Genomic DNA, 12,542 nt, shown 5'->3' with positions numbered 1-12,542 from the left:
GAACACTGACTTGACTCAGTAGGCCTTAGCACAAATGATAGAATGCATGAAACCCAGTGGGGGTATGGAGCTACAGAAGGGTGCCAATGGGGAAGGGAAGGGGGTATAAAGATGATTAAGAAGTTCTGTAGGAAATACATAAAAATTCAATTAAAAATCTCCAAAGTGTGAGGCTAGAGAGATGGCTCAGCAGTTAAGAGCACTTGCTGATCTCAAAGAGGACCTTCGTTTGGTTCCCAGTGCTCATGCCCGGCAGCTCTCATCGGCCTGGAGGATCCAATGCATTATTCTAGCCTTGGCCATGCACTCACATGCACAGACACACACACACACAATTTGAAAAATACATTAAAATACATTATGGGGCTGGAGAGATGATTCAGAGGTTAGGCACACTGGCTGCTCTTCCAGAGGACCTGGGTTTGAATCCCAGCACCCACATGGCAGCTAACAATTCTGTCTAACTCCAGCTCCAGGGGATCTGATGCCTTCTTCTGGCCTTCACAGGCATTGCATGACATGGGTGCACTTACAGACATGCAGGCATAACACTCATATACATTAAATAAGTACGTCTTTAAAAAAATACATTATGAATAAATAAAAATGTGTTGAGTCTTCAAAACAGGCCTTCACTGGAAGTACCTTTGTTATTACCATTTTACAGATGAGGCACAGAGAGGTTGAGTGTGCTGCCTAAGGTCACACACCCACAGGGTCAGGCTTTGCACCAAGGCTGTGTAGTTCCAGACTCTATTCTGTCAGCCACAGTGCTTTGGGGTCTTTAGTTTGCTACTGTCATTTTAGACAAATTCTCATGTAGCCCAGGCTGGCCACAAACTTGCTATGTAGCTGAGGATGAACTCCTGATCCTCCTGTTTCTACCTCCCAAGGGCTGGGGTTACGGGCATGTGCTGCCAAGATGGATTTCACTGGTTCCTTTACTCGGTTGGTGCTTCAGAATCAAAACCACTCACTTTTTTTTTTCTACATAAGATTTTTTTCCAGCTTTGATTTTATCAGTGTTTTCCTAGAAACTGGGATTTACATAAATTTAGTATCAGTCTACTGTGGAAAGCTATGCACAAAGTAAAATTGACACTTTACTTTGGGTGTGCATGTGCATGTGTATGGAAGCCAGAGGTCAACCTCAGACATCTTTCCTCAGGCACCATCTACTTTGTTTTCTGAGACAGGGTCTCTCTGACTGCTCATCAAGTAGGTTAGGCTGGCTCATTAGCAAGCCCCAGGGATCCTCCTGTCTCCACCTCCCTGTTGTGTGACAGTATTCCAGGGGAGATGTAAACAAGTGTCTCTCAACCCCAGAGAAGGAGCCAAGGAGAGACCAAAGTCAGGATGCCACCAAAGCCCAGCTTGGTGAACCAGGGAGTTTACTGAGGTACTTACAGAAGTATGGGTGAGGAGAATGCCTCACAGACAGCTGCCATCACCAAAGGCCACCCCAGAATGGGTGACAGCCCGCAAAAGCTGGAAACCTAGAAGCACTACCCAACTTGCAGGCAGTTCAACAGGATGCAGATTGTCCTTTCCAGGTAGCTCAGCTGGTTTGAGAGTCTCTTAGCAGTACTTGGGGTTTATATATGCTTGGGGAGGGGCCTAGTGACCATGTCCATTTCAGGGACTTCCTGAAGTTGAGTTGTTTACTTCCTGAGCTTAATGAGCTTCCCTGCAGAATGGAATGTTTCACCTCCCCTCAAGATATCCTATTGTTTACCTCCCTTTAGATACCTGTCTACAAACCCCTAGTGAGGGGCTGAGGGCAGGGCTCAGTGGTAGAGCCCCTGTCTAGAATTTCCCAGTGGGGGGAGGGATGGGGCTCAGAAGTGAAACTCTTGCCTTATCTGCACAAAGCCTTGGGTTTGATCCCTAGCACTGCAAAAATAATAAATAAATAAATTAATTAAATAATTAATTAATTAAATAATACTCTGCATTTAGGCAGGTTTGACATGGAAGGTGGTCCAAGGTATACTTAGCTCTGATAAGATCCTTTGCTTGGTTTAAATGGCCTCAAAGTGGCTGTGGTCTCAGAGAGCAAGGGGCTCTGACAGTCATGTCCCAAAGCATGCACCAGTTCCCCCATTTTCCATATCAGCTGACATCCCACACTGCTCTAAGAGATGTGACCCAACGTAGAGGGATTAAAACCAGCCTGGGAGCGCTGACATCTGTTCTGCCCAAACTGCATGGAGAACTCCAGACACAGCAGCACGGTGCTGGCAGCAGCCGGGAAGGTAGCCATGCCTCAGTTTCCCCTCTATCCATTGGCTGGAGTTCGTTACCAATCGGGACGTGTGTTGGATACCCATGATGATCAGGTGTAACATTACCATGCCATATTGCAATTACCTGAATAAAACAGCTTGACTCTAACTTTAGTTTTTAAGAGTTTTGCCAAGGTTAATTAAAAGTCAGTAGTCCAGATTATGTCCATTTTATAGAAGTTATTCCTACAAGCAGAGACCAGCTGCTGGTGAGCAGCAGGGTGACAGGGAAGAACTGTCAGTGATCAGGGAGGGGGTGGAAAGGTTCAGCAAGGGTGCATACCATGGGAAGGGAAAGCAGCTAGACATAAGAGACCCAGAAGTCCCAAAGGCAACATCAAGTGGGAAACCAGAGAGGACCTGGAACATACTAGAATGTGATGGGCAAAGGGGAGAAATAAGAGAGAAAACACCACTAGGTTTTTGTTTTTATTTAAAGCTGGATGGGGTAGCACACGCCTTTAGTCCCAGCATTGGGGAGGCAGAGGCAGGTAGATCTCTGTGAAGGCAAGCCTAGCCTGGTCTAACAGCAAGTTCCAGACCACCTGGGGCTACAGGTGGGGCTACAGAGAGACCCTGTCTCCAAAAAAGAAAAAAAAAAGATTAAAAAATTTTTTTTAAAAGAAAGAAAAAATGCCGTTCAGGTCCTACAATATGGCTCAGTGGATAAAAGAACTTGCCACCAAGCCTAATGACCTGAGTTCAATCCCAGGTCCCACATGGTAGCCAAAGAAAACCAACTCCTGTAAGTTGTAGTCTGACCTCCATACACATACTTTGGCATATGTGCACACATGTGCACACACACGTACACAATACATAAATGTAATTTTACAAAAAGCAAACACCACTCCCAACTTGCAACTCTGGGGTATTTGTAGATGTAGGAGACATGTCTCTCTCCAGCTTCTGACACGGGCATCGGAAGCTGCTGTTGCAGGCAGCTGTGGGCTGGCTAATCAAACAGGTGTGCATCCAGGTTCCTGGGCTCGTATCGAGCACAGCTGCCCTAAACTCCTGTCTGTATCCTGTCCCTCTTGCAGATGAAGGGTTATGGGACATGTTCGCGAAGGACATTCCCCGTAGTGCCACATCATTCACCGTGGGCTTGGACAAGCTGCGTCAAGGAGTGACCTACGAGTTCCGGGTGGTGGCTGTGAATACGGTGGGCTTTGGGGAGCCCAGCCGCCCCTCCACAGCTGTGTCAGGTAAGCCCTCCTGGACACCTAAAGGGTAATAATGCCCTTTCTCCAAAGAACAGGAGGATAAAGTAGAGCCATCCATCCATGGGAAGAAAGGGCAGGAGCCATGGGACTGATGGGAGCCAAAGACTGGGTGGAGGGACTGCCGCAGAACCATTGTTTGGTACTAGAGAGATGGCTCAGTGGTTAAGAGCATTGGCTGCTCTTGCGGAGGACCAGGGTTCAGTTCCCAGCACCCAAAACCATTTGAAACTCCAGTTCCAGGTGATTCAATACCCTCTTCTGGTCTCGGCAGGCATCGCAAGACACGAGTGCATTTACATGCATGCAAAACACTCATACACATAAAATAAAAATAAATTATTAATTAAAAACAGAACCCCTGCAGGGAGCTCCCTGTGGATCCTCAACACCAAAGGGCTCCTCCCTACTAGTGCCTTCTTATAGGACCCCAGGTCCAGAGCCACCACCAGCAAGGACACTTCACAGACAGGTAGGAGTCCCATGCCAGGCTGTGCTCAGAACCCATGTACAAAAGCCAGGCACTGTGGCAGACACAGGAGGATCCCTAGAGCCCACTGACCAGCCAGCCTAGCCTGATCAGCGAGCTACAGGGCAGTGAGAGACCCTGTTTCAAAGGATGACACCTGAGGTTGACCTCAGTGGCCTCTACACTCACACACGTACACACACACACACACACACACACACACACACACACGTGCATTTTAAACAAAGATGACGGTAACAGGAAAGGGGATGGCGTGGTGGGCAGGGGTAGAGAAGGTTGGGGTGTCGGAGCTGGCAACTGCAGTGGCTGAGCCAACACCACCTGGGTTTCTCTCCCTCATATTCTTGGCTTTACTTTTAGCTCAGCCTCCATCTGCCTTTGCTGAGACTTAGGGCCACGTCCTCCACTGCTCTGCCATGGGGCTCTTGTAGGGAAGCTCAGGGTCCTGACACCCACACCCTTGCCCACAGCATCTTTGAATTAGGGGTTGCTCAGTGGGCTGTGCGAGGCACCCACTGACCAATTTGTAATGAGCAAGATTTAGGGAAAATAAGCCTTAGTTTTCATTTTGAACATTGAATTTTTAAAATTATGTTTTATTTGTTTAGTTTGTGTGCGTGCCCACATGCATGCATGCACCACAGATGCATGTGAAGGTTATGACAGCTTGGGGGGGGTTCTCTCCTTCTACCATGCAGGCTCTGGGGATCAAACAGTGGTCATCAGGTTTAATGGCAAGCACTTTTACCCAATGAGCCAACTTATGGGTCCTTCATTATGAACATTAAAAAAACATTTTAATTCTTTTTAATTTTATGTGTATGAGTGTATTGCCTACATGTATGTAAGTACACCCGTGTCATGCAATGCCTGAGGAGGTCAGAAGAGAACTTCAGATTCCTCTGGAACTGACGATACAGATGGTTGTTAGCCTCAACATGGGTACTGGGAATCAAACCTGGGTCCTCTGTAAGAGCAGCCCTCTTAATCTCTGAGTCATCTCTCCAGCCCCTCATTATGAACATTTTAAAACATGGCTCTAAGCATACAAAAAGATAAGGACCCCCAGCACCTCACTTCAGTAATTCAGTCTGCCTCAGACTGGAAAGATGGCTTAGTCAGTAAAGTACTTGCTGTGCAAGCACTAAGACCTCAGTTTGACCCCCAGAACCCACATATAAAAGCCAGGAGTGGTGACCCCCAGAACCCACATATAAGAGCCAGGAGTGGTGACCCCCAGAACCCACATATAAGAGCCAGGAGTGGTGACATGCACCTATAATCTCAGCGCTGGGGAAGGGTGGATCCCTGAGGCTCACTGGCTGGCCAACTTGGCCTACTTTGCAAGCTCCAGGCCTGTTGAGGGACTCTGTCAGGAGGGAGGGAGGGAGGGAGGGAGGTTCCTGAGAAGTGACACCTAAGGTTGACCTCTGGCCTCCACACACACATGCATACACACATGCACATGAACATGCATGCATACTCATACCTGTGTCCCCAAACGCACACACACACACACACACACACACACACACACACACACACACACGTACATACATAGGTAAAAAAAGAAATAAAATATTGTTGCATTTTGTCCAGTCTGAAAAACTGGTACAAAACAGCTTTGCACCCATGTGGCCTTTGACTGACACAGTGGACAGCAGGTGGAATGTAGCTCCCTCACCTCCTTCATCGTCCCCAAACATTTCTCCAAGATCCATGGCATCTAAATGCCAGCACAGCTTATGACAACCCTGGGAGATGCCAGCCACTGTCACCTGCTGGCCTCTCATCAGAAACTTGGGGTAAGAATCCCCCATCATGGGATAATGGGAGACCTCTCTTCCCTGCCAGTGGCAGAGACAGGCCAGTTCTGGGCCCCTGGGTGGTTGGCTGGTGAATCACAGGATTTGTTACATGGAGTATCTAATGTGCAGCCAGAAACCCCACTTACATCTTTTAGATTCGAAACACTGTCTCGCCTGAGCAGCCCTGTAGTATGCCATTATCCAAAGCCAATTTTCCTTTATTCCCAGCATGCACTCATTCTTCATCCATCCAGGGAGATACTTAACAGAAGGTAGATGTGTTTTCTATGGGGTTTAGCAGCAGGAGATGGACCCCCGGCTCTGCCCATAAGAAGCCCTACATTGGGGCGGGGAACAGGAGGCACTCAGTGCTGCAGAACCAGCTCCCCTGCAGGGGTACCCCCTGAAAGGCAGGAGTGGAACCCCAGGGCCACCAGACTCCCACCGAGAATCCATTTTCCCATTTTCTTCTTAGTAAACAGAATAAACACAAAGGAAGAGGGACACCCTTTGCCAGAGCAGATTTTACATGAAACCCTTTTGAATGGATTTCTCAAAAACAAATTCCAACAGGAAGCCTATAGTTCAGCTCAATTTAGCTTGAGGGATAAAATAAACAAAACACAGCCCCCAGACTTTAGGGGTTCATGGACCAGTGGAGAAGGCCAACGGGTGGACAGATAAATGCATGCAGTGTGGGGACTGGAGAGATGGCACTGTGGTTAAGACCACTGGCTGTTCTTGTAGAGGACTGGGGTTCAATTCCTAGCACCCACATGGCAGCTAAGTACTGTCCATAACTCCAGTTCTAGGGAATTCAACACCTTTTTCTGGACTCTGCACACACTGCATGCATGTGGTGCACATACATACATATAAGTGAACATACACTAAATAAAATATAGCAAAAAAGTTTTGTTTCCAACACACACACACACACACACACACACACACACACGTATCCAGCAGCCACCCAAGACGAGATCTGTGTCAAATCCCGAGACCTTGAAGACTTTTCTTGTAGTCATTGGGAGCCACTAGAAGAGGCAAGGATCCTAGGAAGGAAGTCTTTCTATCAGGGCAGATCTCTCTGGTGGCAGTGTAAAAGGGGGGACCAGGTTGCCATGGTGAGGGAGAGAAGGCAGTGTGATGGAGAGCAGAGCAGACAGTGTGCCTGGGGCAGGGGTCGGGGGGAGGCTCTCCTCCAGAGGGGTAGGCAGAGCCTCATTTCAAGCTGCACACTGTTTCTAAGAAGATGGAATGGGGAGAAGAGGTGTGTAGGGTATTCTGTAGGGCAAGGCGAGGTCTCAGGATACAAAGATGCTATCCAAGTTTCCTACTTGCTGCTGTGATAAAATACCCTGATGAAAGCAACTTATAGGAGGAAGAGTTAATTCTGGACAGTTCACAGGGACAGCTCATCATGGTGGGAAGGCAGCAGGAGTGTGAGGCGGCATCCACAGAAAGCACAGAGACGAGTGCTGGTACTCGGCTCCCTTTCTCCTTTTTACTCAGTGCAGGACTCTAGCCAAGGAGGTGGGTCTTTGTGCCACATCAGTTAACCCAATCAAGACAATCCCTCAGAGACATTCCCAGAGACTGATCTTAATCTAGATAAATCCCTCACAGGTGTACCCAGAGGCTTGTTTCCTGGGTGATTCTAGATCCCACCAAGTTGACAAGATCTAACCATCACAGATCCCCAAGCCTAACTCTGTAATAAAGGCAGAAAAACAATTGCAGGTGAATTCTCAAACCTGCCACAGAGCTCATCCAGAACTGTCTTTTCTGTAGCCCAGGCAGAATCCCCGTTCTACGAGGAATGGTGGTTCCTGCTGGTGATGGCTCTCTCCAGCCTCCTCCTCGTCCTGCTGGTGGTATTCGCGCTGGTCCTCCATGGGCAGAGCAAGAAGTACAAGAACTGCGGCACAGGTATGATGTCTGCCTCCATCTCCCTGTCCCCATGGTGCCCTGATACTTGGACCTGAGGGTTCACATATGGTTTCTTCCCTGGATCTACCAGGGTCTGTTTATCCCACACAGGTCTGATGCAGAAGACAGGGGCAAAAAGTTTTCTCCCCTGGTAAAGCCAAACATTCCCAGACCTGGACTGAGGTTGTAAATCAGCAAGAGTATTTACCTAGAATCCTCCAAGGAGGGAACTGTAACATGGCTCAGTGCCTGTTTAGAATTTCCCACTGGGGGACTGGGGTCTGGCTTAGTGGTAAAGCTCCAGTCTAGAATCACCCAGTGAGGTGCTGGCTCAGTGGTAAAACACCTCCTAGAATCACCAGTGAGAACCTGAGGTATGACTCATTGGTAGTGTTCTTGTTTAGAATACACCCCCCTCATTAAGGGCTTGGGGCATGACTCAGTGGTAGAGCACCTACCTAGAATCCCCCAGTGAGGGGCTAGGAGTGTGGCTCAGTGGTAAAACACATGCGTAGAATCCCCCAGTGAGGGATTGGGGGCATAGCTCAGTGGTAGGGTGCTCACCTGGCATGCTTGAGTCCCTACACTCCATCCCTACCACTAGGAAAACCAAAAGAATTCTACACTGGTGACAGTTTCTGCCCCTCAGATTACCCATGTGTCTTGGTCATGGTATTGTTGTCACTGAGCTCCCCACATGTTCCTTCACATGTACCTTGCTCCGATGCACCTGTTTTTAAACATCACTAGAAAGCATAAGTGTTAAACAGATGAAATATCCTGCTGGCCCCTCTGAAGACAGGATGAACTAGGTCCACCTCAGATATCTAGGGTAGCTCACCGAGCATTACAGAAATTCCCCTGGTAAAGTTGTTCTCACATACTTCAGCCCCCACCTCCTCTTCCACTCCCTCTACAGACACACACACACACACACACACACACACACACACACACACACACCCTCCTTCAGCTCTGAGCCCTCTGAGGGCCAGTTTCCATCACTCCCAGCAGAGCTCCACAGAGCCAGTGCTCCATCAGATGATGTTGCTACTGAACAAATCACCATCCCTGTGACTAGAGAAATGAACAAGTGGACACAGGCTGAGGCCAGTCACAGAAATGCACATGTCATGAGGGTTCTTAGACATGGATGTCAGAAAAGGGAAAATGGAAGCATGTACTTTTACATTTTTTAAAATGCATTTATTTTTATTTTATGTATATGAGCGTTTTGCCCACATGTGTGCAACTGTACCACATGCATGCAATGTCCGTGGAGGCCAGAAGAGGGTATTGGAGTCCCTGAAACTGGAGGAGGGATGGTTGTTAGACCTCATGTGGTGGTGGGGACCAAATATGGGTCCTCTGCAAGAATAGACGGTGCTCTTAACTGCTGAGCCACCTCTCCAGTTCTGGAAGCATGCTTGAAGACCGTGTTATGGCTGCATCTTGGGAGAGAGGAGCAGACATGGATGGTTCACGAGGTAGCCTTACATTTGTTGTACAGATCCCACACCTGTATGGAGGCAGTGGCTACACATTACAAGACCACATCGTTTCACACACTTAAGATGAACGCTCTTCCTTAGCCTCCATTCTTAAAGACTCTCATAAGTACCAGTGAGGCCACTGTTTAGTGAAACTAGAAAACAGCTTTACACCTGTGGCCTCCACTTCCCCCATCCCCCATTCAGCAGCCATGGACGCCATGGCTGAGCTAAAGAATGTAATAGGGGCTAGGGAGATGATTCAGTTTGTAAAGTACTTGCTTTGCAAGCATAAGGAACCTGAGTTTGGTCCCCAGAACCCACCCCCAAAAACCCTGACTATGCTGGGTGTCATGGTACACGCCTTCAATCCCAGCACTTGGGAGGCAGAGGCAAGTGGATCTCTGTGAGACTGAGGCCAGCCTGGTATACATAGTGAGTTCCAAGCCAGCCAGGGCTACAGGAAGACCCTGTCTCAAAACAAAAGGGGCTGGAAGGATGGCTCAGTGGTTAAGAGCACGGGCTGTTCTTGCAGAGGACCCAGATTTTATCCCCAACACCAACATGATGACTAACAACTGTCAAAACTACCAGTTCCAGGGGATTGGTTGCCCTCTTATGGCCTCCCTAGGCATTGGATGCACATATGTTATATATATGCAGGCAAAACACTCATACACATAAAATAAAAATAAGTAATTTTTAAAACAAGGTGGATGGCTCCTGGGGAATGATTTTGGAGGTTAACATCAGATCTCTATACGCATTTATCTATGTGCACTCATACACACAAAGACTGTAACCATCAAGCCAACTAGATACACACCGCCTTTGACTTAGGTTTCCATCCATTGTCTGTCTGTACCTTCTAGAAAAGTCTGCCCCTGCTGAGGGGCTGTTAATGAAGAGCCAGCCACCCTGGGCTAATGGGCTGGGAGCACGATCCTGTGGATCCCTTCTAGGCATCAGTATCCTTGTATAAACAGGTTAACAAAGCCTGGAACCTAAATCACCTGGACATTTACTTTTGTAACTCAAGGCGATCCATCCCTGAAAAAAAAAAGGATTTAGTCCTCCCCTCCCCCGTATAAATTCACTTCTAACAAGCGTTCGTAAATCAGATTTTATTCCTCTGGGATTTTCAATGTATGAATGGCATGTCATTTCAGTGAGTTAATGTTGTTACAGAATCCTATGTGTGGAGCATAGAAAAATCTGCCTGTGTCTCAGTCTACTATTCCATCTGGTAAACAGACTTGAAAAGTCGCATCAAACCTGTAGCTAAGGATACCCAGCCTCCCCCGGGGTATTAATTTAACATTATAATTAAACTCCAGGGCTCTGGAGACTTGGGGAACTTAAGCCTTTTCAGGTCCCAAATTGTTCAGTCCCTTTCCAGCAGGAGCCTGCTAACCTCTCTCACTTTGATCTCACTGCCCAACCCCCATCAAGTCACATCCCTGTGCTGAGGCAAGTTCAATACCACCTTGCTGTACTGGGTCTACTACCTTCTCTATTCTGAAGCTCACCATCTGAGCATCCAGTCACCTGGAAGGTGCTGGGCACCTCGCTCAGAGGAACCACTTAGGATGAACATATACCTTATGTCTTGAGGTGTGTGGCACTGTCTAGGGGCAACAGGACCCTGGAAAACATAACAGATAGAGTCCTCACTCTCAAAGTCTCTCTCATCCAGTAGAAGAAGATAGAAGATAGAGTCTGAGAAACAAGCAGATTCGGACATGTGAAAACTTACCAGGCTGGGGCTGGGAGGATGGCTCAGTGGGTAAGAGTGCTTGCTGTGCAAGCATGAAGACCTGGGTTCAAATCCCCAGGTCTAATAAAAACCTAGGCATGACAATGCATATGCCTGTAACCCCAGTGCTGGGGTTGGGGGTGGGCAGAGATAGGAGGATCACTGGAGCTTGCTGGCTACCACCTCAGCCCCAGTTTCAGTGAGAGACCCTGTCTCAGAGGAGTCAGGTGCAGAGAGAGAGAGAGAGAGAGAGAGAGAGAGAGAGAGAGGAGAGAGGAGAGAGAGAGAGAGAGAGCTGATATACTCCTCTGGCCCCTGCACAGACACACAAGCTCATACACACATGGATATACCCTACACATATTCATGTGTGGAAGAAACGGCTCCCACCTCAAAGGAATAAAAGAGATGGTTTATTTTAGAGCCACGTCAAAGTGACCATGGCCCTGGAACATAGATGTAGGTTTCCCCCAAATGCCATGTTCCAATGAGGAAGCAATTTTATGAACTTTTTTTCCAGTTAATTATTTATTTAATAACCACATACTTAGAAGAAGCATTGTATTACAACAGCATTGACATATTCAATAACAATTTTCTGAGCTAAGATGCATCTTTTTCAAAATTGGCTGTAAATTTTTAGGTTTACAGTTGAATTATTACAGTTATACAATATTGTACTCAGTATAAACCCTATAAGACATAAAATTAAATGAGGTTTTAACCTTTAAAAAAGATCTCCGTTTCATTATTAAAATACATAGTTTCATACAGAAAAATTCATTTTCAATGCAATTGATATTAAGGTGTTTGCACATGCCTTCCTAATCTCTATATATCTGATTATTACTAGTCACAGTCGGTTACTTTCTGAGCTCCTTGGCATCTGAGCATGGGTATAAAGTCATCAGGTAGATTTCAATGGTAATATTTTTCACATCTACTAATTATTATTTTATAATCATTATTTTTTTAATTTTTAATGACTACATGATTAGAGGAAACATTTCACTACTACAGATTTAACATATTCTGTAATAACAGAACAAAGAAAGTCATATATAATAAAATCAATATACTTTTCAAATACATTGGTAGGGTTGTGGGCATGATGGTGCATGCCTTTAATCCCTGCACTTGGGAGGCAGAGGCAGGCAGATCTCTATGAGATTGAGGCCAGCCTGGTCTCTGTAGCAAGTTCCAAGCCAGCTGTGGGAGACACTGTCTCAAAAAAAGACCAAATACAATGGGGGGGGGTATATTCAGTATCAGTGGGTCAGGGCAAAGCAGGGAGAACTCTGCTATAGGCCTTAGATGTTATACATAGGAAAACCCCAGGGATGATACTGCTGAGGATAAGGCCTCCAGGATGAAGGGGCTGTTGATAAAAGATGATGTTGGCAGGAGGGGGCACAGTAGGCTAAGTTCATGGACAGCTCTGAGGACCGGGGCTCCCACCCCACTTGTGATGTGGAGCCATTATAAATGTTGTTTATCATAAAATACCTGACAAAAACAACTTAAAGGGTTGATTCTAGACCCCAGAGGGCACAGTCCA

General features: G+C 47.0%; 1 protein-coding gene across 3 annotated transcripts in view; it reads left to right on the top strand.

Annotated features, from left to right (window-relative positions):
• Positions 1-12,542, top strand: part of Sdk1 (sidekick cell adhesion molecule 1) — a 1,173,668-nt gene that overhangs the window by 1,134,247 nt on the left and 26,879 nt on the right. For all 3 annotated transcript variants that reach the window (XM_029555167.1, XM_029555165.1, XM_029555166.1), the window contains 2 exons: positions 3,329-3,493; positions 7,601-7,738. In XM_029555167.1, the coding sequence (XP_029411027.1) occupies positions 3,329-3,493; positions 7,601-7,738 (303 nt within the window). The remainder of the gene's footprint in view (positions 1-3,328; positions 3,494-7,600; positions 7,739-12,542) is intronic.

The sequence above is a fragment of the Nannospalax galili genome, unplaced genomic scaffold, assembly GCF_000622305.1.
Source record: "Nannospalax galili isolate Female #2095 unplaced genomic scaffold, S.galili_v1.0 scaffold664, whole genome shotgun sequence".
Taxonomy (NCBI): domain Eukaryota; kingdom Metazoa; phylum Chordata; class Mammalia; order Rodentia; family Spalacidae; genus Nannospalax; species Nannospalax galili.
This window is presented reverse-complemented; position numbering and strand designations above follow the sequence as displayed.